We start from the raw sequence: 27,067 nt of genomic DNA on the forward strand, positions 1-27,067 counted from the left end.
TAGACGCGGAAAATAGTGTTTAAGGTGTATTATTATTTTAAAAACGTTGACGAGCAGAACGCTGCCGGCCATCTTGATGCTGGCTGCAATGTTGCCAACATGCAAGAAACAACTGTAGAAGCATGTGATGTGGGATTGAGAACAGTGCAAAGAATATTGTTAGCGAAGGAAAGAGGGTTTGTATGGTGATGCTTAGAGTAATCAACAGCTAAGGTCATTATTGTCTTTTGATATTTAAATTCTTTCCTGCACTATTTGTGTTGCACGTGTGCATGAAGTACGATGTGGCAATGTTGTACGCTGCCTTGCTCTATCTGTCTCACTCGACGCAAACGCTAGCAGACTACCGCCTTCCGAATTGCCGTCGACTCTAGTCCCGAGGTAGAAATTTTACACGAAAATCTGACCCAGCCAGGAATCGAACGCGGGCCAAGAGTACATTTAACACAAAATGGGGAAACATGAGGAATCATGGTCACTATCTGAGTAGGGACTGAAATAAAATAACCAGCAACATTCTGCAGTATTTAATGACCGTCATCAATAAATTACTTCAAACAATATCACTTTTTAACAGTATTTTTCTAATGTGGAATGAGTACCACTGTACACAACATATCTCAATATTCCATTATCTAACCATGCCATAGCAGCAATTATGGGAAATATGGACATGAGTTAAGAGCCATGGAAAGGTTAAGTTTAATGCAAACATACAAGATTCTGTGGATTGAATAATTGCATTTCACAATAGTAAGAAAATATTTAAACCAAGGCTTAGCCATAGTTTTCTTGAGATCTCATCGCAACTATTATATGTTAATGCAGGGAGAAAAAAGCATTAACAGACTTTATATAAAACGTTTCCTCACTTGGTTCTCTTTTTAAGAGTGCACTGCACTTATCGGTTTGATAAAAATGGACTTGGATATATATTAAAAAGTTTTAAAACTATACACATGATTGCACCCTCTACAATCTTAAATAAATGTCATGATTACATATATTAGAACCATCCACTCTTAAAACTAGTTTCCGAATGTTAGCCATACTTACATACAGCACTTGCAAAGGAAAACAGATAAAAATACTGCATTTTGTCTAAATTATCTTTGGTCAGTGAAAAATAACTCGTATCTTAATTAAATGGATGATTTCAGATATCCATTAATTCTTAATATCGATTGCACACTTCTATCACCAAGGGAATGACCACATACAGTAATATGATTACAGTGAAGTAGAGATATCTGAAAGAAACGGCATTCATCTAAAGACAAGATAAAAAAATACACTGTCAAAACACCACAATTAGTTTTAACTTTTTGACAGTTGGCAGGACACTTTTTACGAAACGTTTATCACAAAAAGAAATCACAAGGTAATATTTTCCATGCTATACTGAAACATATGGTGCCACAGTAGTCTTACGTAAGGGTGTTATCAGCTTTTGTGTAACTAAAATGACTAACATACTAGATTTAACACCGATGCATAAACACACAAAGTTAATACAATAATAATCATAATTTTAACCATTACCAAATTAATAATTATAACTAGATTACGTCTATTCATAGCTTTACATTACACTGTATCTAATTCCAACTCTTCCACAAAAGTGTATATTGTTTCAATTACAAATTCACATATTTGTAAACAAAATTACTTCTACATACTATTACACCAAACCTCGGAACTATTGCAACCACCCATAGGTTAGAACACATCTTCAATCATCTACAGTCAAAACAATGTCAATTAACACAAATTCTATAGGCTATTGAGGTTATAGAGGACACATTTTCATGGTTTATGCAGTGCTGTGAAATTAAAATATTACGTTCAATTTGCAGAGAGATGTGATTTGAATAACAGATAAAATAAACCGTAACATAAAACATACTGGAACTATCCTGACATGACAGATAAAAAGAAGAAAAGAGAAAACTGCTTCAAATCGACATATCGAGAGCTAACTAACATGTGGGAAACTTTCGGGGAATGGATAAAGGACCTACAGTGACTCCCGTTAATAATCGGACAGATACTGTTTTGTAGTTAATAGCGTCTAATTTTTCAGATACAATTATAAAATTTACTTCTTAGGTATTTGATTTTTAAAGAAATCCCTGATGATGTAAATATATATTCAAAATATAGTACACATTTGTTCTAAACCTTACCCCCATTCAATACGATTTTACATCACAAAGGTAATTGGACAGAATCATTTGTTTTGTTTACGATACCTCTATACAAGTACCATAGGCTGGGGTTACTTTACACAAAGGGGGTAACTTTACACATTTCTAGAAAAAATATTTAGATGGCAGCACATTACAGACAATGTATAGCAACTCCATAGAACTGATTCTATGTGACAACAGCACATGTGTAGCCTAGTAGTCTGAAGTGTGTGTAATTATTAAAGCTGTTATACGCCATCCATACATTCAATTCTGACTGGTATTATATGAAAGTATGAAACTTGTGAACACAGGAAATGACTGCCCGACCAATTTACTATTATATGTACTACCCCGCGAAAGGGAAAACAATAATGATAACCTAGTGTACCTGTGAGTGGGGCAACTTTACACAGATATGAAGTGGTTGTGGACACCAATTTAAAATAAAAACTCTTCTTAATATGCATGTATAATGTCACTATTAATGGTGCTAGGATCGATTCCCGCCAATGATAGAGGAAAATACATGTCTTCCAAACAGGCAAGGTCGTTACTTGTAGATGATGATGATCATCATCATCATTTTAAATAATCTGTGGCACGTCAGCTCTGAAGGTGGGTCTGAAGTTCAAAGAACATCTACATTCACTATGTAAGAGGATGTTAGGAAATTATGTTCTTAAATTGTGAAGAAAAAATGTTTTACTTCAGGTCACTACATTTACGATGTGCCATAATTTTTCCCTGGTTTTGTGCCTTTAATGTAATTTTGTATTATTCAGGAAAGCTATGGACACTCATAAACAGCATATAACCATTTATTATACTGTAATTACGTTTCCTGACTTTTATAGAAAATATTTAATTTTCAGGAATTTACCAATAGACTATATTTTGTTCCCACTGTGCTAACTATACTGGGCTAATAAATTGCAAATTACGTCATATTTATTAGAAATATTTTATCTTTCCAATCCCAGTAATTAAAATAGTGTAATGTTACCCCATATTGAACAGAACACGCGATTATAAGGCAAACTAAATATGTGTGTAAAGTAACTCCATAAACGGGGCATCTTTACACTGTGTAAAGTAACCCCGTAAATGGGGCATCTTTACACACGTGATTACTTATTTACAGCAGTGTCATAATGCATATCTACAATCACTAGAATTTCACATTTACTCAAATTAACCAGGAACACTCATATAAAAATTTATTTGTGTGTCTAACTTGATAGTGTTCTATTATTTTAACGAATAAGCAAAAAAAATTGTGTAAAGTTGACGGTAGAGTAGCTTTTCGTACTCACAGTCAGAGACAGAACGCTTTCTGAGCAACACGCAGGACGCAACATGACACAGCAAGGTAAACACAGTACTTTTGAACAAAGACAACTTTTCATTTATCACTATGAGAAGAAAAAAAAATTATCGTGAAATAGCAAAAAATAGTCAATTTGAGCAAAAGCGGTCACTGATATCATACACAGATAGAGAGACGAGGATAGGATAGAATCTTTACCTAAACCGAGTGGCCAAAAATTCTTTCTAGAAGAGAGGAGAGTTCTGTAGTGAGGAAAGTATAGAAGAATCCCAGGTTGAATGCACCAAAATCTGTGCTGAAATTTTATTCAGGAAGAACTTGAAAAGACAGTTAGCCCTGAAACAGTACCAAGAATATTACGAAAAGCTAGTTTTAATCACCTGACTGCAAAAAGAAACCCCTACATCTGTCCTAGGAACAAAAGAAAAAACGTGTTTGCAGAGATACTGATTGGTGGGAACATATGTCCACAGACGAGTGTAAGTTCATGCTCAATGGTTCCGATGGACACATGACAGTTTGGAGAAAAAGCCAATGGGGAGCTGTAAGAGCGGAATATGAAAGGGACAGTAAAACATGGGGGAGGAAGCGTATTGGTATGGGGCTGTGTATCGACCAATGGGGTCGGAAAATTAGTGTTCGTCGAAAAAATCACTGATAAGTACGAATATCTCAAGATATTGAAAGACAATGTGAAAATCAGTTCTAAAATGATAGGCGTATCAGACAATTTTGCATTCTACCAGGATAACAACCCTAAGCACACGGCCGAAATTGTGCAATGATGGCTAATTTTAGATTATCCCCATGTACTCGATCAGTCTCCAGATTTTAATATTATCGATCATGTTTGGGATAAACTAGAGTTGGCTGTCCAACAAACACCCATCATGTCATAGCAACATCTGAAGACAAGACTGCAAGAAGAATGGCTCAGAATTTCCTCATTGTACCTCAATAACTTGGCCCACAGTATGCCAAGGAGGCTGAGATAGGTTATTAGAAGGAAAGGAAGATGTACAAAATACTAACTCTGTTTTGTCTGGTTGTAAACTTCATTTGTTTTGTTGCAAATGTAATTCTGTCCGATTATTTTTGTGAGAAGAAAAATGCATTGTTCTGGTGAAAGTGATAAAAACCTTTCTTTTTGTTATGTTTTGGAAATGTAGGCCTAAGTATTTATTTTGTAAATATAATAAAGTGTATATTTGATTATTTCAATTAATATTAAACAATGTAAGCTATTTTATTATTTAATACAATTTTGTAAATACTTTAATGTGTCTTGTTCGATTATTTATGGGAGTCACTGTAAAAACAAGCAAAAAAATGTAAATATATTCAATTTTGCTTTTCTTTATTTATTTTTTTAATTACAAGTACTTTTTATTTTATGTGGCTTAATTCTTTCGTTAGTTGGTCATGTTTATTAAATCAGTAGGCCTTGCAAAAAGAAAAAAAAAAAGAAAGAAAGAAAGAAAGAAAGAAAGAAAAGGAACTAGTAATTATTGCCACCTGCCAACTGAAAACAACCAATAAAAGAAACTTCGAGATTTCTTATTTGCAATGGACATCTAAACCAAGGTTATGCCTGTTGATGAAGGATGTCAGCTGATATAACAATATAACATACACCTGGAAGATGAGAGAGTAAGACAGTCCATGATACAGCACTTAGAAGCCTGTATTAGAACTCATGGTGGCCATTTTGAGCACTAACCATAGAATTATTATGCATGTAATACATGCAGTTTGTAAACAAAGACGTAGAAATAAAGTTGTAATAAGTAAACATATACAACGTGGGCCAAAGAAACGGGAGATCTTAATTTTGTTGTTTTGTTTTGTTTTATTTTAGTAGGCTTAGATTCATTGCCAAGCCTGATTGTTGTAATTTATTAAACATGGAGCATTGGACTGATGAGCAACGAGGATTCGCTGTAAAATCTTATTATCTAAATAGTCAATGCGCACAAGCTGCTTTTAGGGAGTTTTTCCGCCACTTTTATCTCTGTCGTCATGATCCTGTGCCCTCTTCACATGTGATTGAAATCTGGATTCGCAATTTAGAAGAAACAGGCCATATTTCTTGAAGATGCTAATGGTCGTGTGCAAACTGTTAATGTAACTAATTATGTGATAATGATTAAACATTTTTAAGTGGTCAATTGAGAAGAACAAATTTTCGTATCAACAGATCAACTTGGTTTCAGCAAGATGGTGCAAAAGCACATTCTGCAACCATCTCTATGACGAAAATGCGAAATTTGTTTGGAAATTACGTCATATCGAGAAATGGAGACATTCCCTGGCCTGCACGATCCCCCAATTTAAGTGCATGTGATTTATTTTTATGAGAGTATCCAAAAAGTAAGTATACACAAACAAACGCGAAACATTAAGCAACTGAAGACAGCAATTCGTGAAAGCGAAAATTTCAAACAACACAGTCGAAAAGTTGCAAGGTGTAATGAGAAACTTCAAAGAGCGATTACAAGAATGTAGGCACATTGGTGGAGGGCATCTGAAGGATGTCATTTTCAAGTAAATGGCCCATTATATTCATATAAATGATAAAAGTTAATTTAATACAATATCTAAAGTTATATTTCACTATTTAAAAATCTCCCATTTCTTTGGACCACCCTGTATGAACTAAGAAGTATCTGTAATTAATAAACAAAAGCTAAATTGACTATATATTTACATGAACATATTTGCTTGTTTTTAGGTCCTCATTCCCCAAAAGTTTCCTACATATTACTTAACATTTGTGTATGGCAGTACCACTAAACTACAATATCTTATTACAAGAACTTACGCCGGAAAAATAGATTGGCCTATACAGATTTGACGTAAGAAACATGAAACAAGCCAAGAATGAATGAAGCAAATAAGAATCTACCCATTACAGTATCCACAACAGATGTAAGAGACTAAATGCGACATTTGAAGGAGCTTAAAACTGGGCAATATCTTATTACCTTTATAAAAGTCTGTAATGGACACTTGCATCTTTGCAAGAAAATTTTTGGTACAATAACAATTGTATCTTTGTACATAGCACTCAATATAATGCTGATTAGTACGTACATGTGTGAGCTGACAATAATAATAATAATAATAATAATAATAATAATAATAATAATAATAATAATAATAATAATAATAATAATAATTGCACCCTGCTTCATTCCAGATATCCTCATCATAAAGCCAATATTCTTCTCAAACTCCAGGATTTAAAGAAAAAACAAATGCCTCTCCTTGCAGTACCATATTTTATACAAAAATGCATATGAGTTATGAGGACTTCATTATGATCATGGATAATACGTGCTACATTAAATTTAATTTCATGTTTCTATTTAATATCTAGACCACACAGAGTACTGTGAAGGGAATAAAATGAGACAGAAAATTCCACAGAACTGACCATAGGAAATCACACGTATGCTCTCACACAATTTGTTGAAAATAATCACAATTACCTCTAGTAAGACAAAATTTACACATATACAAGGTGTTGCAAAAGTAATCAGAGCAAAACTACAAGCTTTGTCTGGCCATCTTTACGCAACTATAAATGCTCCACAAGGCATTATCAGCGACCATATGGAGTACCAAGAAGCCCTCTTGTGGAGTACCATATATAATGAACAGTGACAAATGCCAAGTGGAACATGTAGACGTGTAAGGATGACCAAACAAAGATTTTGGTTTTGCTTTGGATACTTTCAGTTACTTTTTTTTTTTTCTCTTTCGCAACACTCGGTATATAAGTAGGATGGAAACCCAGTGTCTGAAATGAGTATTAAATCCGTCACGAAACTGATACTGCGTTAATTCTGGGAAGTCATTTATCATATTCCTCAGTTACAATGAGTCTGAATCTAATATTATTGTAAAAGTCTCCATATGAATAGTTTTAAATCGTGAAATGCAATCAGAACAGCACTATTAAGAAAACAATAAGAAGTTCAAATAAACACTAACTTTACACTTCTAATAACTTTATGAGAAACATACTATTACAGAAGCAGACTACAGTACCTAGCTATCTCTAAACTCTAAATATAAGTGTACAAAATAGACTATATCTTATATGGTAAGGAAAGTTTAACTCATACAACTCATGTTAAGAAGGTATACAATGTCAATATAATGTTGCTATGAAAAAAAAATTCAGGATACTGTATGACTTCCAGTAACAACTGAGATGCATTCACAAAGCTGTAATGTCTATTTAAAGTTATTGTAGTATTATAGTATTTAAAATTCATGGTTAGCTGCGTTATAGTTATCTTGTACACATTGCAAAATTTTAATAAAAGTCGCAACTCCTCTAATTGAATTACAATTTGTACTTTCACGTATCTATTTTATATACCATACCGTTAACTGTCCTCAATATAACCTCAAAATACGACTTCCGTTTATCAATGTTTTGTGCTCAACATAACCTCAAAATACGACTTCCGTTTATCAATGGCTGCATTCAGCCAGGACAGCGCTGGGGTAGCGATTCATTTTTGCTGAGTTACAGTAGCTGTTAGTGGCTGAACGACCAGACTGCAAAATGTCCGCTGTGTTTACAAAGAAACACGCCATTGTTCTGTCTACTACGGCACCATTGGTTGATGTCTACCCCCTCCACTTTCGCTGGCTAGCAGCAGGCTTGCAGCGAAAAAATTTTGCTACGAAAAATAGCGGCCGCTATTTCAGCGCTGTCAGCCAGCAAGGCGTTCAGTGCTGTCGCTATTTCAGCGCTACCACAGCGCTGGCCCGGCTGAATGCAACCAATGTTTTGTCCTCAACCTAACCTCAAAATACGACTTCCGTTTATCAATGTTTTGTCCTCAACATAACCTCAAAATATGACTTCCGTTTATCAATATTTTTATTCTTAATTTCGTATGCAGTCATTTGTTTTTTTCACACTCCTGGTTATCTACAGAAATAAATTATATATAACAGGTTTGTCCCACCACGGTTCAGAATCGATTCTGAACTGCCTGTTCATGCACAATAGTTCAATGCACATTCCAACAAGACTAGAGCTGATTCCAAACTGATACTGAACTCCCAGTTTCCTGTTCCAACGTGCTTTCGAACTCATTTGAAATTGGTTCTCAATTAAGTGCAGAAACTGGGAATTTTGAACTGTTGATCTGAAGTTATGGTTAAAATGCTTCGAGACAAGGCAGGTTAAAATAAAAAAAAAAGTAGTCCATCATGAGTGATTTGGAAGGTGATAGCAATATATTTTATGAAGAATTAAGTTCGGAAGATGAATATAATTTTAATATAAGAAGAAATTACAAAGGCCATGAAAGAAGAGTTCAAGAAACGTTCCAAGAATGTAAAATCCCGTAGTAGTTCTGACACCATACACAAATGGTGCATGCATCGAAAGAAGTTTGGTATTAGTTCAGAACGTGTTCTGAATTGCTTGCTGGAACAAACCTAACATCTGATCAGATAAGGATGCTAAATACTGACGAATATAGTCCCTTACACCTCAGCTATCTGCCGCACTTTGGTTCGAATCCCAATTAATTCTGGATGTTTTCCATTGCCAATCTATAGGTGTACCACATACAAAAAAAATTATGGCGAACTCCCATCTTAAAGCACATCCATTGATTCCCCTATCATATGCAGGATTTGCAGTATGACCTGGAATCTGAGATGTCATTTGTACTGTAGGCAGGCCCAAGCCAATAACACGTAATTTTTAAGGAGTGGTGAGGTGATAATCCGATGGTTCTGCTGGTGTGAAACATAATGAACTATTTTTTGTGTATGGCTCACCTATAATATCCTTTGTTGTTTTGTGTGCTGACTCCAAGTCATAAGTTCTGTGTGTCCTTTTGGAGTAGTTCAAAGAGCCCAAAATAAAGACGAAGGACAAAACCCCATCAGGGGTGCAAAAAAATTTCATACAGAAACACAGTTTATTTTTTTAAAGTATTCAATAGAATTCAAGTGCTCCATCCAAATTCTAAACCACTTATACATGAGACAACTAAAATTTTTTTGACAAGAGAAAGAAACATGAGAAATTTCAAATTTATTCAATTAAATTGAATCAGACATCGGAGAATCTTCAGCGAAACTGTATACAAATTTAATTCACGTAACACATAAATTTTTTTTTTTAATGTTTGGATCCAAAATTTATATGAGCAGTGTTTTTCTGGGTTACAGTAGAATTCTAAGGCATCTCTTCAGTGAAATCACAGGAACACAAGTAGCAAATTTTGTTACAAAATAGAAAAAAAAAAATGTTATTTATATTAACAACATAACTTATATACACATACGTAAAATAACACAAAACAACATTTGATTCCCAATCTTTTACTTTTTATTTCACAAATTATAATATACTATAATGTTCAGGTGCAGCACAAGAATGAAAAAAGAAGTGATTTACTTAGGAGAAAAATTTGTAATTATTTCGAAATTCAAACAAAATAAAATGTTAAAATGAAGGTACAGCAAGTAAAATATTTAGTAAAATAAATACTATAAACATAGCTTAATATTCCTCTTAAAAGGACGTAAAGTCGGGTTGCCATTCATAATAATGCAAAAAAAAACAATACTATACGAGATTTTTAAAGAAATAAGAGTTTTCAGCAGCCCGATAAAGAAGAAATGGTCTTTAAATATCCTGTCTATCTGTCCTACCTGCCCATCCATTTATGAATAGCATTTATCCTGAACTGTTGGACGGATTTCGTTCATGTGCAAGGATATGAGTTATCAAGAATTCACACGAATTATCAGAGTCCATAATCTGTGATCCTCTATTTGTAGCAGGTAATTGCAATTTTCTTATACCATAATCGAATTAAGTTACTGTTTACCAGTTTCTTTCTGTATGTTAAAATAGTGCTGCATAGAATTTGGCTCGAAGAACGCATCCTTCAAAACAGAACAAAAATTTCAAATAAAAATCCAACAATGTAAAGAGACACATGGGAATTTCTTAGCACGAAATCAGGTAAAATACACAATTTTATCTGATTCAAATTTCCTAATATATTATAAAATCAGACCGTGTAAACATCATTTGCAATTTACTATTTATTTAATATTATTGACAAAAATGAAGGAAAATTTTTATTAAAAATTTTAAGGGTTTATGTATATATAATTTTGCAAGACTAAAAAAACAGTTCAGAAACAACGAAAGCCTGTATACTCATATTTTATATACTTTAACATGTTATTAAATTGAGACTATCAAGAACTATATAAATGCTTAAAAGTGAACACATCTCAATTTTCACAAAGTATATAAAAATGTTTTTCACTGTATTTTGACTCAGGTAAGACATTCGTCACATACAGTTTTTCATGAATTCCAGAGTATTACCCTCTACCTTTGTAAGAACATTCACATGTTTAATTACATGCATTCCTCCTACAACAAACTTCTTTACCTGTATAAAGGATTACTTCAAAACCAATTACCTTTTTGTAGACTGAAAACATTTTATTACAAAACCTAAAAAATATACAAGCTTAGGGGCACAATAATCTTTATTTGTGCAGTAAGATCAAATGAATGTAAGAATATATAAATATATTAGTCAAGTAAACAACATTCATTTCAAAATCACCGTTGCTTTATTTTTAATCATCAAAAATATTACTACACATGGGCTAAATCAAAATTTAAAATCTTCAGGTTAATTTCTGAGATTATAAGCAGTTTTGTGTGAAAAACAGTTGAAGCTTGCATAACACTGCATTTCTCGTATATGGAAAGGGTCTCTCTCGCAATGACTTTTCATTTCAAGTAAGTCATAGCCACAAGGACCACAGTCAGGCGAGTATGAAAGTTGGTATAGTACTTCCCATTTTTTATGCACACAAGATTACAGTATGAATTTTTTTTTTGTTTTGTTTTTTTTAGTAGGTTATTTTACGACGCTTTATCAACATCTTAGGCTTACAGTATGAAAGCTGTTCTAGCCAGATGATGTCTATTCTTGACGAAAGTAACACATAACCGGTTTGTATGTTCAAATATAAATATATTTCTCAAATCTTTTCTGGTTGGACATTCCACTTTCTTCACAGAATATTTTTAAATTTCTGCAGGGATCTGCAGTATTCAGAAAAAAATTATCATGGTGTTTGAAGTAACCCTTGTATTCACCAAATCTGCTTCTCACATCAGTTTTCTTGTAACAAAAATGCAGTAATTAGTAGACACCAGATTTTTAGGTACTAAAAACTCATATTCTAACTAGCTATAGTTATGTAAGAGCAAGCAAATACCCCACTCTGGTATAAACAGTGCCACTCACTTGAAAGCGGTAGCCAATTGTAGTGAATGATCGAACTCTGTGTTTACTGTTAACTGACAAAGTTCGCGCCAAACCGTACTATCATAGTAGCTACAGCTTCCACTGACAGACTTGTGGGTGGCTTCAGTAGGTGGCACTTGCTTTTCAAACACAAGTTCAAATAAATGGTCTCAAACTGTTACAGTAAAATCCCAATAATACACGTCCGTTACGCTATCCTGCATTATACGCTCTTTTCATCCAGTCCCTTGACATGCCTATATAAAACCATGTAAAATCCACAGCTTAATATGCACAGCATCCCGTTTAATACTCTCTTTCATCTGCTGAAAATTCTAAAATATCGTACTTTAAAGCATACTGGACTTCCACATTTACCGCTAGTGCCTGCATATTCAAGGATTTGTAGGAGTCTTTGTTTGGTGAATACAATAGAATGGAAGCGATCCTTGAGTACCTGCAAGAGTACTGTATTCAGAGCCTGTCTTTGCTGGCAGTTTTAAATCGCACTGTCAATGAAGACTTGACCGGTGCATCGTGTACAAGTGTGAAGTGACTCGTTAGTGCCAACATGAATAAAGGAGTGAAACGGAAAGCTTTATCGATATCAGAGAAATTACAAATTCTCTGTAAATAAAATGAAAACACCATTATGGATCAGAAACAGTTGGCAGAATCATTAGGAATCCCTTCTTCAATGCTTAGAACAATAGTAAAAAATCGTGAACCTTCTATCCTGCATAATTACGGTATTTAATCCTTAAATTTCTTCAATAAATATTTACGCTGATTCATAACTTTGTGTTAAAATTAAAAAAATCCAAAAATTACCCACTCTCATTAATACACGGTCCTGTTTAATACGCTATTTTTATGCAGTCCCTTGAAGAGTGTCTTACCGAGGTTTTACTGTATTTACAAATAGCAATCACACTTCACTAGATTCATTCTCCAGTCTTTGTGGCCCAATTCTCCTTGTTAGATTTCCGAGTATTGTGAACAAGACCTCAAAACAGTTTTGATAACATATCCACTCAAGTATACTCGGTGTCATTTTTAACTTTTAGTACCTAAAAATCCATTCTCTGGTCCTTTTAGCCACCAAGCGTGCCTATGCTTATCCTGTGACTACAAAGTCAACATAAGTTACATCAGTTATGAAGTAAATTATTCAACAAAAGAGTATAATCTAATACTTAATATCTTGCACTTTTCTGTCAGTATACATCACAGTTCACAATATCAGTTGTACAGAGGAGTACATTCTTATTCTTTTATAACACATAACATTGCATATCCTGCTGTCCAACAAGATTCGTAAGTAGAAACAGTCTTGGGTACGACACTCGTTGGCACAATATGAAGAGATAATTAAAAAAAACCGAGTACTTACAGACTACTGCAATTCAGTATCATCGATGTCGAGTAGGGGGATATAAATATTTATCTTAGTTATGAATTGTGTTAATTACTATCACAATATTTACATAGGAAACATTCTTATATTAATATAATTACGTTCATATTTCACACAGAAGATGTAGTAAAGTTCAACTACCCCTTATCAGTTTCCTGTAGCAAATTAGGCTTGATGGCCTGTTATTATCTTGCTAATATATAAGAGTTCCCCTATTAACCCTTTATCATTTGGACGTAAATTCAAAAGTTGTTACCTACGAGGTAAGTTTCAGATTGTTACAAATGCATACAGAAGTGCTTATCTTGTTTATCAATGACTACCAGTATTTCTTAATGTTCTTCATAAAATACACTGGATAAACTGTTTCGATGTAAAATTAACAAACAAAAAATTAAACCGAAAACTAGCATAGTTACATTTGAACTGAAGTCATTTGGAAATCCAAAATTAACACCGAAACAAGTTTTGTGCTTGGGCTTCCTATTTAACACAGTCACAAGCTATATAAGTTTAATAATTAAGCTAAACTGGCCCTTCCCATTTCGACTAATATTTCACTAGAAATATAAATTTATGAAATCTTCAAATATTTAAAACAGGTCTCAACTCCAGATGTTATGCTGTGCCAATTGAATGGTACAAGGTGATGAAAGATGTAGATGATGGCTAAAAGAGGTTAATTCTAATACGAGTAAGAAGTGGCTGGTAAATGTTATTTAAAACCCTTTCATTCAATGACAAGATTCTTTTACGTGTAAATCTAACACAGGCTTCCAGTTTCATTTCCCTTTCAAACGAAGCAAGATTTCAACCCATGAACCACGTAATTGCAGCCATGTCCATTGAGAATATCAGAAGGTACCGGTATTTCACGATCGAATTAAAAGTATAGCAAATTATATCACATATATAGTAAGAAAAAATTGTGAGGTTGAATTGTTCAATGTAATGTAAGGTAATGAAGTTGCATACAAAAGGATTATTTAATCTATCTCACATATGAAAAAACAAATAATAGTAATCAGTGACAAGTTCAATTCATAAGCAGGCATTTTACAATAAGAATATTTATAAATTAAAATTAACGAATTACATATATTAGTATATTTAAATGCTGGAAAATGCCAAATACTAATAACCCTCCTTTATTAAGTTTTCTTCTTGCGCTGAATAAGTGCAAAAAATATATTTTGACGCATGAGAATCATGCAGTGAACTTTCAACGAAAAGTTCTGTTTTTAGTAAAATTTGTAGGATGAACTTAACTCCACAATTTTATGTAATTAATTTTTCAATAAGATACGCATGAGAGAGGAAGTTATAAGAGAAAATGCATGCATGTGAGTGTGTTGTACCTTGGAACCTTTCTAGATTTCTAGTAATTTCTTTCATCTGCAGATATGTGGTGGAAAACTGCAGATCTATGTTATGAAGTTTCAGGCGTCGTGGTCTAAGGCATTCTGTCTAGGCCTCGCATTATGGAATGAGTACTGGTTCATGTCCTCATGGGAGAAGAAATTTTCTTATGAAATTTCGACCTGTGTATGGGACCAGTGCCCACTCAGCACTCGTCAAACTCTGCATCGACATGTGGGCGTGAAGCCAGCAGCTGGCTGGTTGGTCTGGGGCCTTAAAAGGCTGTAGTGCCACGGATTATTACTATTATTATCATTATTATTATTATTATTTTATTATTATTATTTTGTTGTTAAGTATGCACCAGGAAGTACTGCAAATCATGTTTTGCAATTATCCAGTGACTTTTATTCATGTGACAGCATACATCCTTTTGTAAAGCGCAACAGAAATCGTTCTTGTATCCTGGAACATATTCTAACTCGAATTATCTTTAACTTATTTCTGTTTCAGGTAATGATGCCATGCAGTACTTAAATCTGACATAAAGATGATGCCTGCAGACCCAGAATCGACTAAGAACATTATGAAAACTTTTACTGCCGTACCTGAGTTGGATTTCTAATAAGGAAGCATGCAAAGTTTGACATTATAAACTTGCAACACTTTCTAGATATAAATGATTGCTTTTAAAAATATAGAAATGAGCATTTTTATTATTCAGTTAACTATGATGTAAAATTAATTTTTATTGATTTCAAAGGAAAATGCGTTGAAAAACCATTAAAAAAAAATGTTGCAAAACTGCAGTATGGTTCAACAAAGAACAAAGAGAACTCGTTTACAAATATGCAGTTGTGAAAAAATATTCTAACAAATGGAAGTACGAAAAAATAGCTGGAGATGAATAGACAGAGTGGTTCACATGTAGAGTTGCCAACCCTCCCATATTTCCTGGGATCTCCCGTATTTAGCCCTAATTTTTTAACAGTTTCTCGACTCCCATATTTCCCCTCTCTTTGAGCCCTTTTTCTCCTTTATTTTTCTATAATGTAAAAATCTATTTCAAACATTTCCTTTTTTACGTGGTTGAAGGTGATTTATATGATTGATTCTGTTGTTCCAGAGATGCTCTGAAATGTTCAACCCGATTCACATGAAAATATACAAATGAACTCTCGGTGAGAATCCCAGAGGTGACAAGGTGTATCATGTGCAACCAACTTTAACAAAACTTATGTTAATGCCTTTTTCTTTAAATTCTTCAAGATATCCATAGCCACTTTGGTGTCAGTCCTCCAAAAAGGATTTTAAATTTAGATGAAACTTGACTCACAGACCAAACTCCTGCTCTAATTGTTGCTCTCAAATGAATGTAACAGATCGAAAGCTGTATATGAGCAGAAAGAAAGAACCTCGCAATCATGACATTAGTGCCATAGGCAACTGATACATTCAGCTGATGTTGGTATTTTCAACTGCACTTTTTAAAGAAGGGATGCTATATTTCTTGAAATTTCTGCAGCAGTTCATAAAATATAGGGTTTCTCAAAAGTAGGAAGTAACTTTAATTGCTCTTATTTTCTACATAATTTTAAAAATTCTGACAATGGCTTATTACATAACAAATGGAATTTTTTTCACCACCATAAAAATGAGTTTGCTTCTGATTGTTCTCGTGGTCGTGTTATCAGTAGGCACTTTCCTGTAACTTGGCCTGCAAGATCGCCAGACATTAACGTAGCAGATTATTGGTTGTGACGATATCTGAAGGAAAGAGCATTCTTGAGCAAGCCTACTACAATTGATGAATTAAAGGACTCCATAGTACGTACGGTTAATCTCACTGTATTATCTATTTACTGGATAGGGTGTCTGTGGTAGTATTAATTTATTTAAGCCTTCAATCCATCCTTGCCTAACGTAATAATTACATGCCAAGAAGTAAGATGTTCTATGCAATCCAAGGGACTTCATAAACCCACTTATCAATTTTTTATTCTGAAATATACCGTGTTTGAAGATATATGATCCATTGTATATCACACACTTTTCACCTTTTAAAAAGTCTCGCTTTTATAGATTTAAAAATTGCAATATAAGGAAAAGACATATAAGTACTGTGGGGCATACAACGCTAATTCAGAAGCTAATCACAATTACGAGGAATGAATTTGTAAATAGTGTTCTAAGGTACAACTCACCCCCCCCCCTTTCACACAGAGAGAGAGAGAGAGAGAGAGAGAGAGAGAGAGAGGTAGATAAAGAGAAGACTAATTTCTTCTTTGGAAAAATGAAGACTGATCTAATTAGTAATGACATGAAGCCGATGATGATGATGATGATGATGATGATGATGATGATGTAATTTCCACAGAAGAAGTAGTCCATTAACTTTCGAAGAACTATCTCTAAGTTCTACATTAATAAAACGTACTTGCAATAAATATTTAAGTCTGTTATCTACAATTACCTTTACGGAAGTAAGTGAATTCAACATTTTCCAACTATCATTGACCAGAAAGGTCCGAGTTGATTTATTTTGTAAGCATTGGAAACCAAACATAGTTGTTTTTGCACACTTTCACTTTAGAAATTACTTTTTAAAAGATTCTAAATTTAAGTCTTTCTCTGCACACTGAAAAATAACAATGAAAATACCAAAACTGCGAGAAAAAAATAATAAATAAAAATAACAAAATTTTAAGGAGCCTGAGCAAGATATAATTTTTTATGCACAGACAGAATACTGTTTTCAACTGCCTTCATTCATAAATGCAATAACGAAAATTAAAATTAAAAATTCTAAAATATTTTAAAAGTAAAGTTTGAAATAATAAATAAATATCTATAAATAGACTAAAAACATAGCTCGACAATTCATAAAATATCAAACATGAAGCAATGTTCATCATAACAAAACAAAAAGACTAGACATTATCAAATGCAACCATATCCAATGTGGAAATGCAATGAAAAGAAATTAAAATAAAAATAAAATACAATCAAAGTGGTAATGATTCACTTTTACTCCACTTCAAACGTTTTCCTTGAGGAAAGGGCAGTAACAAAGATGACTTGAATGTTATATTATCTAGGTTATGTAAAATGCTCTGCAGGAAAAGAAACTTTTTTAACGTTCAACCATCAAACCAAAACAAAGAGCAGGAATCAACATTTCAAAACTTACAATAATATTCAAAATGCAGCACCATTAGGGTTATAGTTTTAAAATTCCTGAGAAAATTGAGTCAATCTACAAATGAATTGCACGAACATCATATTGAAAACAAATATATAAATTTATTTGATGTGAACTAAGTCATGTTTTCCATAGAAAATTAATGGCAAAGCTTAATATTTATATTTGAATTTCGCAACAGTGTGTTGCAATTTAATTTAAGGGCGAGTCAAATGAAAGCGAGTCAGCCAACTCTGCGAGCAAATGATAAGGTGATATATAAGGTTATTCAAAAGTAAGTTCCCATTTTGAAATGGTAATAAGTTTGTCAACTTTTTAGATTCCACAAAAATAAAAACACCAATTTGTTCGTAAAGAAATGGGATTTTATTAAAACACGAAAAAATTAAATATGATCACCACTGTGTTGATTAATAAGAAACAGCCCTTCTATGCTATAAACAGCATTAGTAAGCACATTCCTAGGGATGTTTTCAAGGACATCCGATATGGACTCTTTCAGTTCCTCACGTGTAGTAGGTCTACTAAGAAATATCTTTTCTTTTAGATAACCCCATAACCAGTAGTCAACTAGGTTTATGTCTGGTGATCTAGAAGGCCAACTGTTCGGAAAATGCTTACTAATTACACGATCACAAAATGTGTTGCGCAATATTGTTTTTACATTATTGTGTATGTAAGGTGGAGCACCGTCTTACATTAAAACAATGTTTTCGATTTCATGATTCTGTAAAACTGGTATTGCAAAGTCTTGCAACATTTGAAAATATTGCTGCCCAGTTACCGTCACTGTTTTTGTTTGTTCATTTTCAATTTCTTCATAGAAATACGGTCATATTATGAAATGTGACGTAAAACCACACCAGACAGTGACTTTGATATCATGTAAAGGTCAAACCATTGTAAAAATTACTGTCGTCTGTATTCTGAACAATAATTTTTGTTTATACAAGCATGACACAGTTATCATAGCAACGAAACACGCTTTGATAAAAAAAACCCAAACCTTCTAAACATTAACGGTACCTATATGAAACCAAACTGCTCATATGTACAAAAGATACAGCTGTTTCAAAATGGGAACTTATTTTTGAATAACCTTATATGTGTATGATGCAATCAGCAGTGAAGTCAGACCAGGTGTCTCAGAGGAAAGTAACTGTAGAAACTGACTGGCAGTGTCCAACACTAAATGGACGCCCCAACAGAAGAAAAGAATGGCATCATTAGATTTTTTATGGCAGAAGGTGCTTCACAGAATGATATTCACTACCACATGTCTGCAGTTCATGATAAGCTTTGTATTTCATTGGCATCAGTAAAGCAATATAGCAGATGCTTTAAGAATAGATGTGAATGCTGCAGAAATGATAACTAATATGGTTAAACATGTTAAAGTCCGATGCAATGACATCGTAGTATAAGACATCATGCCTAAGACTCATGTTACAGAATGTGTGTTGATTCAAGTCTTCATGGGAGAAGAAATTTTGTCACAAAATTTCAGCCAGTGTATGGGACTGGACTGGTGCCTACCCAGCATCGTGATACATTTGGGCAGCTACGATAGATTTGAATTGAATTTAACGGGGGGGGGGGGCACTATGGCCCAGCACTGCGACCTTGTTCAGATCTATTGCGCTAGCCCTCTAGTGATGCATTCCCAAACCCACACCGGCTGACCACACTAAGGTTCTCTGGTCTAAGTTTCGAGCAGGCAACCCCATTTGTCCCTAGGTCATGCCGCCGGCCGGCATTCGGGGAACGCTACGGAATGATAATGAAATGGAGAAATGGTAACGGAATGATGTAAATGCCTAATTTGGGGAAAAATGGGAGAACCCCGGGAAAAACCCCAACTGCGACCTTGTCCACCACAAGTATCACTATGGATTTTTTCAATGAAAAAAATCCTAGACCTGACCGGGAATCGAACCCGGGCCGCCAGGCGTGAAAGTCTGAAGGTCTGACCATTCAGCCACCGCAGAGGTAGTTACGATAGATCAGTAGTGTCAGAGTTGTAAGCTCCAAAACCGGTTGTGGAGCTATAGTCGGAGTGTAAACTTGCTTATGTCTGTGGAAACACCGGAGCACGCAACGAGTCTAGTGAAGCGCTCCGTTTAGTCTCTGTCTGACAACCCTGCGATAGATAGTGAAATCCAGTTACAACAACCAGCTGTAATGGCTGGGGGGAAGGGGGAACATCGTCCTAAACACACGATAACTCCATTCTCGTTGGATGATCGTTTACCTCTGCGGAAGCATGTGGACGTGAGGTCAGCAGACAGCTGGTCTGTTCTGGCTCTTAATGGGTTGTTGTGCCATGGATAAACAAATTGTTAAATTAAAAAACTTTTATAACTTCACTATGTTAAATAATGAAACTATTACGGCAATTTACCTCGGTGATTATTTTCATTATTTAACACAGTGAAGTTATACACGTTGTTAATTTGACACGTCTAATCATATAATTAATGATATACAAGTATTAAAAGTGTGTAATCAAGAATGAACAAGCAGAGATGACTCGCAACCAGGACAAGCTCAACACAATTGCACAGGTGGATGTGTTGATTAGGGAGGATTGATGATTTGATCCCAAATGTGAACATCAGTTAAGGGTTGGTGCACATCATTATTCGTGACGAACTGCGTTATCAGCTCCTTTGCACACAATAGATTTCAAAACTTCTCAGTGTGTACCATAATACAAAGAGACTAAGCACCACATAGATACATCTGCAACAGTATCGCAAAGGAAGAGTTTCTGAATCATGATGCCCCCAATACGAGCCTGAAACATAACAGCAAAGTCTGCAGTAGAAACATTTCTGGTTTGTCAACCACAAAGACGACAAAGATGACCATCTCCACTGGAAAGATGCTCTTGACATTCTCTTTTGATATGCAGAATAATTAACGATCGAATATGCTAACCCTAGTGAGATTTTCAATGCTGACCACTATTGTGCTTAACTCCAAATGCCTGCACACTGCAATTAAGAACAAGCATCCACGCTTATTGTCGAAGGGTCTCATGATATTGCATGATAGTGCACTATCCCATACAGCTAATGTGTCTGGTGGAACACTGAAGAAGTTCAAGAGGGATATTCTCAAACATCCTCCCTACAGCCCAGACCTTTCGCCTTATGACTTTCGGTGCATTAAAGAAGAGGCTAAAGGGCCGCAGTTTTGCGTAGAATGATGACGTTCAGGAGGTACTTACACTATTTTTGCAGCAACAACCACAGGACTTTCATGAGCATGGAATCACCAGGCTCGTTAGTCAGGGACAGCTGTTTCGATGGTGGTGAGACTATGAAGGTAAAACTTTCCCGCATAATTCACTTGACTCACTTTTATTTGATTCGGCCTAATACCTACATATTCCATCCTCAGAGTAAAATTGTTCTAGACTTGATATGTCTGTTATGCTTAACTACCTGGTCAGTTGTTTTGGATAATAAAATTATACTAGAAATAACAGAGCAGTGACCCTTACAGATGTTGTGCAATACGAACCTGAGAAATGAACTTGTAAATAGTTCCGAAACAATTAAGAAATTAAATTTTAGATGGCTGCAACATGAAATCAAATATTCACGGAAGTCTGAAATCTCAAAATTTTTAAGACTATAAATTGATTTTCTGAAATTTTCATTTATCACATGTTACTCCTAGATTATTTATTAGTCCTTCCATCATTTGGGAATTACTAATATACGACTGATTTTTTTTTTTATTTTTATAAGAGCTGATACACATTTGAAAATAAGCATTTATGAATTGTGTGATATTCATTGAGGATATCATAAAGAATGTGAAAGAACTTTGAGGAAGTTAATAAAAGTGAAACATTTAGAAAATAAATGGGTATAAAAAAATTATATCACTGAAAATAAAAAATACCTTCTGTGGCCAGTGCACAAAGCAATGGACCATCAAGAACTTGATATCAATAGGTTATCTGTTCTGCAACTGACACTTCGCCACAAAGGCCTCTAATATCGATTCTAAGAAATAATATGGAATAATAAACATCAATGATGATACAAAGTCTGTAGGAATTTGGTCTGCAAGTGAATGCAGCACTTTTCTATACAAAAAATTATTGCATTATGTACTTTCAGTAATGAAACACGTAGATATACTAACACTTTCAACCTTAACAAAGCAATCTCTTTCACCTGAGTGACACATCTCTACATGAATGATCACTAATCACGTCAATAAGGGTATGGAAGATTTTACAGATACCAATGACAAAGTCACTTCGGAACTGGTAGTTAGGGAGATCATTATCTACTGGGATGTCATCACTACCTACACTACAGTGATGGTACAGCACTGTGTTGGATGTTTCACAGCATGCAGGAACTATGTCAGGGATAGATTCAGAACCTAAAAACAATAAAAAAAATTGTATAAATATTGGTACAATTTTGTCTAATTTTAAAGTTACATCTAGTTTTACGTTTCAGCAATTCTTTTTATAAATAATGTTCCACTATCTTTCCTAATAATCCTCTATACTCGTTTTTCATACAGGATCACTGGCAGTTATTTAGACAAAATTCCTTAATGTTTTATATTTAATGAGTTACAAAAGTGAAAAACTTAATTTAAATAATGTACAATGATGAACTTTCAGATGACGTAGCTGCACAACTAATTTCATGAGCCCCAATATAGTGCAGGTAAGATTTTATATATGAGGAGCCTGGTATCAAAGACGGACATACACCATTTTTATCGAAATTTAGTTAAGGATCGGTTCTTATAGTATTTTTCGTGCTCTTTCCAAACTTATGGTCCGTTATTTCAAAAAGGCAATTTACATGCTTTTTGTGAACGTTAAAGTATGTTGTTACTTTCATAACCGGACACCTCCATACATAGTTTGTTTCAAATGCGAATATGACTATTTCAGCCAATGAGATTGCTGGAAACAGCTTAAAACTGTCATGGTAACCAGTTAATTTTTACATTCTGACGAGTTTGCATATTTTAATGATTACATTCCCTTTTATTTCGAAATTTTATTGAGTTCAATATGGAGCGCAATATGTTGGGGAATATGCCTGAACTGACTAGAAAACGTACATTTTTTAATCCTGAACAACGAAAACGTGCTAAATAAAAGCAATTGAAAATTAATCCTTCATGTATTAAAATAGGGGTCAAAGTAAAGTCACAGTAACTGGCGGATTTTCAGAAATTACTAAGTAAACACTTCGGAAGTGAGTGGAAGAAAACCCCTTTCTTCAGTGATATAGTACTGTAATACAGAATTCTAATAAAAATGTGCACACTCATAATGAATGTGCTTGTTTTGTAGATAATTCAAATGAATTGCAGTAAAATGAGAACTAAACACTGAAAGTGATATAATTATAAAAATTGAATAGAAATAATATTCTAAATATAATGTTTCTAAGTTTTTCCAGTTAAATACTATTTTTACAATAAAATCATAACCTCCATTGGATTTTCTCATCATTATTCTCATTCTGGGCTGTTTAAAAATTGCACATTTACTCTCTGTTTGTTAAAAAAACTGACAAAAGTCAATCTTAGTTTCAAAAGTGGACAATGTAATTTTTAAGCATGTTTTAAAGTGCTTTAAACTGGTATTTTTAAGTGAAGACCTGAAATATTTTGTTAATAAAGTTACCAATATTACACACAAAAATTGTTATACTTTATACTAGAAGTTAACATAATGAAACAAAAATTGGCTCTACTGACAAATAATAAAAATGGCTCTTGTCAGTCTTTGATATTAGGCTTATTCAACAAGAAATTGTTCTTTATGAGACCTACTATGTTATCAATGACAAAGAAGAACGAACATATACTTACATGACACTTCGTTTCTGCTTCCCTTCCATTGCATATCCTGTAAGTTATAGTTTCTAGTGTTTTAAATGTGTATGTACACACTTTACATTCTGAATACATCAGTTACAACCCATTTAAAACTTTAGAAACTATAACTTATGGATATGGAATGGAAGGAAAACGGAAAGTGCTGCATATGATGTGAATCAACCCTAATTCTCCAGACCTCTAAATTGAATTCCTAACTATTATTTTCAAAACTTCATATGAAAGATGACAGAAAATATTTTTACGAGTACGAAAAGTTGATACTATACGAACAAAATGCACCACTGTAAAAGAGAATCACCACAAACAGCAAAATGTTACCAGCAGATCAACATGCGGGTTGAAAGGACTGAAAGTATAGTATTTCCCGTTATTTATCAATTCATACTAATGAATTAAGTGTGTAATTCAATAGTAGTACTGTTCGCCAGAATTTTTTAATCTATTATTTAAGAAGAACTGAAACCGATGTGTTTACACTGTTTTCTTTGCGAATATTTGCACTTCAATTCAAATAAATATAACTCTTTAATATAAAATCTAGCAAAGGCAAAAACATACTGTATATAGCTATACCACATCTTCTATGCATTTTAAAATAAAAAATTTATAAGTTGGTACCAAACTTAAATCCTGCTTTAAAGTTTTGTAATCAGCCAAAGAAAAAAAATAAATAAGACCACTATGGCAACATATGTCACTGAAAATGGGGAGATAACTAGTTACCTGTGCTGTCTGTAGTCTATCTCCTCACAATGTAACAATATTCGTCTTAAAATTACACTACCCATTTGCTAGTTCAGTATATAAAGAAATGGTGACAGGATCCAAGAGGAACTCAAGCATATACTAGACAAAAACAGGACTCGAGAAGAGAGCAGAGAGGCATGGCGAAGCTAATTCACTCTCGTTCATATCTTCGTGCTCCTAAAATCTCACTAGTTCATTGTACTTGCAGCATCACATCACAACTTGTTTTAGTATTTGGGCCGCATGTTCATTCTCTATCTTTAAAATTAGATAGTCAAGTCCCATCCAATCGACTAGTCAATCACAATCAAGATTATGATCACTGCATATTTTGCATTTGCTTTTACAGACCATTCACTGCTGGAAAACAAATAATCTCTTTGGTCAATCTCCATGTATATCTTTATGAAAAAAAAATCTACACTGTTCAAAGCAGAATACTCTTTTTGTTCCATCTCATTAGCATCCTGATATTCACTTTATTGCTGCTTTCAACTGGATCGGTAGCCTGTGAATGATTCCATGCACTTGTCTCAAGTCCATACTAAAGTTTCACTGTTGTTGGACTGAATAATTTTGTTGGTAACCCTGCCCAGCTGCACCGACTTCGAGTGACTGAGCACTGTCAATACTGTAGCCTGTAATACTATCCGGGCTTTGTAATGATGCAGCGTACAGAGGATTCACTGGGGTGGCACCATTATCAAACTGGGTACTGTCATACACACTGTTATTCTGAAAGAAAAATGTTACCGTTACACAACTGAAATTATTTCACATGCTATTTTTATATTTTGCATGCAGATGGATCCCTCTTTCTTCATTTTATCATTCTGCAGGAAAATGAACACATTTTTAAGGAGAAGTTACTGCTATTTATACATCTTTGCAAAACTTCTTATATAGCCTATAGGCTGATTCACGAGGAGTTACCATCATTTACGGAGCATATTTCCGAAGATATTTTGAACAAAAAAGTCATATTAAAGATATCCTTATTAATTTGTCCTACAGAATAATATCTGTAATATTGACAATTAATATTTGAGGAGAAAAATTCGCTCCGGCGCCGGGGATCGAACCCGGGTCCTTGGTTCTATGTACCAAGCACTCTGACCACTGAGCTACGCCAAATTCAATCCACAGCACCAGACCGAACCTTCCTCCTTGAATGTTTCCCTTTTGGCCTGACTCCAAGTTAGGCATATATGTTGACATATATTTCCAATGTCAACTGCCATTATATTAGGAGCGCACTCAGTTGAGTGACTTGTTTGGACGGGATTCCACAGTTAAGTGCACAGTAATCTATACAGAAATATGCACTGCTAGCTATGAGAATATTAAAGATATTTTTGTTAATTTGTCCTACAGAATAATATCTGTAATATTGACTTGAATTTTTCTCCTCAAATATTAAAAAATGTCATATAAACACGATGAGTCCTATTCTCAATATTTTCAGTTACATTAATTTGAAATTGTTTAAAAAAAATTCTTTTCCCTATAGTTTTAAGGGTAAAAGAATAAAGAATGAACTATTCAGAAGTATAATTTCTTTAATTGGCTAATATTCTGAAGCTAAAAATGTGTTTTTAATTTGATAGTTACTTCGTACAGAAATTTTTTTCAATTTTTAACTACAAAATTGTATTTTTCTTACGCATTTATCAGAACAAGTGTTACAAATTACGTCACTCTTGTAAACTCTTCAAGACTGTACATTAGGATGCAAAGAATCAAGCTGGTAGAAGTCGTGTGATCTATAACAAATGTTATCTATATGATAAGTAGGGGACGGATGTTGATAACCTAAAAATCTGCTTAAAATGACCATTAAAATGCCCTTACACTAATGGAAAAATGACATAAAATTAAAATGAAATGACATTTAAATATTATTCACCGTACTCGCACCACAACTTCTTAAAAATTAGTCACCTTGTTTCAATGACTGTCATGCAAATCTCGGAGAGAGGAGGCAACGTCCTGGAATCTGGCTAAGATAAAGGAAAAGAACATGCGGCAAAATGAAGGTTTAAGGGAAAACTATAGATTTTAATGAAGGTTTACAATGTGTTTTAATCAGGGGTGGTCCATGCCAGTGTTTTTAATCTCTGTCTCCTCCTCCTTCCATGCTTCACTTTTGTTACCAGATTTTCCAGATGAGGGAGTGTGAATGCCGAAATAAATTGTGGGCGCAGCGTGCATTCTTGCAATCTATGTGTTAAAAATACCGTCTTACTGAACTATGTTAAGGACACAACGTCCTATCCAGGACACGGCGAAAGTTTCCCCCCTTCCAAACATAAATTCTAAAGACACCCTTGTACCAGTAAAAGAACAGTAGTGATCAAAGCCCTCACTTAAACTAAGCTGCTGTCAAGCATTTTATATTCCGTTGTGTGAAGTGAAGCCTTCAGTGGAATGAGGGATGGACTTTAAAGTCTGTTCCAAACTATAAAACTCAAACTTCACTGTTATTCACTTATTCAGTAGGTAATTACTACTGACCTGTTTGCTTAGAAAATGATTTTAACAGACCTACAGGCAAAGAAGAAAGGAAAATGCATTCCAAATGATCTAAACGTTCTTCAA

General features: G+C 34.1%; 1 protein-coding gene across 3 annotated transcripts in view; it reads right to left on the bottom strand.

Annotated features, from left to right (window-relative positions):
* Positions 1-512: 512 nt before the first annotated feature.
* The window catches only part of LOC138703473 (transmembrane protein adipocyte-associated 1 homolog), a 57,127-nt gene continuing 30,572 nt past the window's right edge, over positions 513-27,067 (bottom strand). For all 3 annotated transcript variants that reach the window (XM_069831359.1, XM_069831360.1, XM_069831358.1), the window contains exon 9: positions 513-25,204. In XM_069831359.1, the coding sequence (XP_069687460.1) occupies positions 25,022-25,204 (183 nt within the window). In that variant the 3' untranslated portion in view covers positions 513-25,021. The remainder of the gene's footprint in view (positions 25,205-27,067) is intronic.

The sequence above is a fragment of the Periplaneta americana genome, chromosome 7, assembly GCF_040183065.1.
Source record: "Periplaneta americana isolate PAMFEO1 chromosome 7, P.americana_PAMFEO1_priV1, whole genome shotgun sequence".
NCBI lineage: Eukaryota > Metazoa > Arthropoda > Insecta > Blattodea > Blattidae > Periplaneta > Periplaneta americana.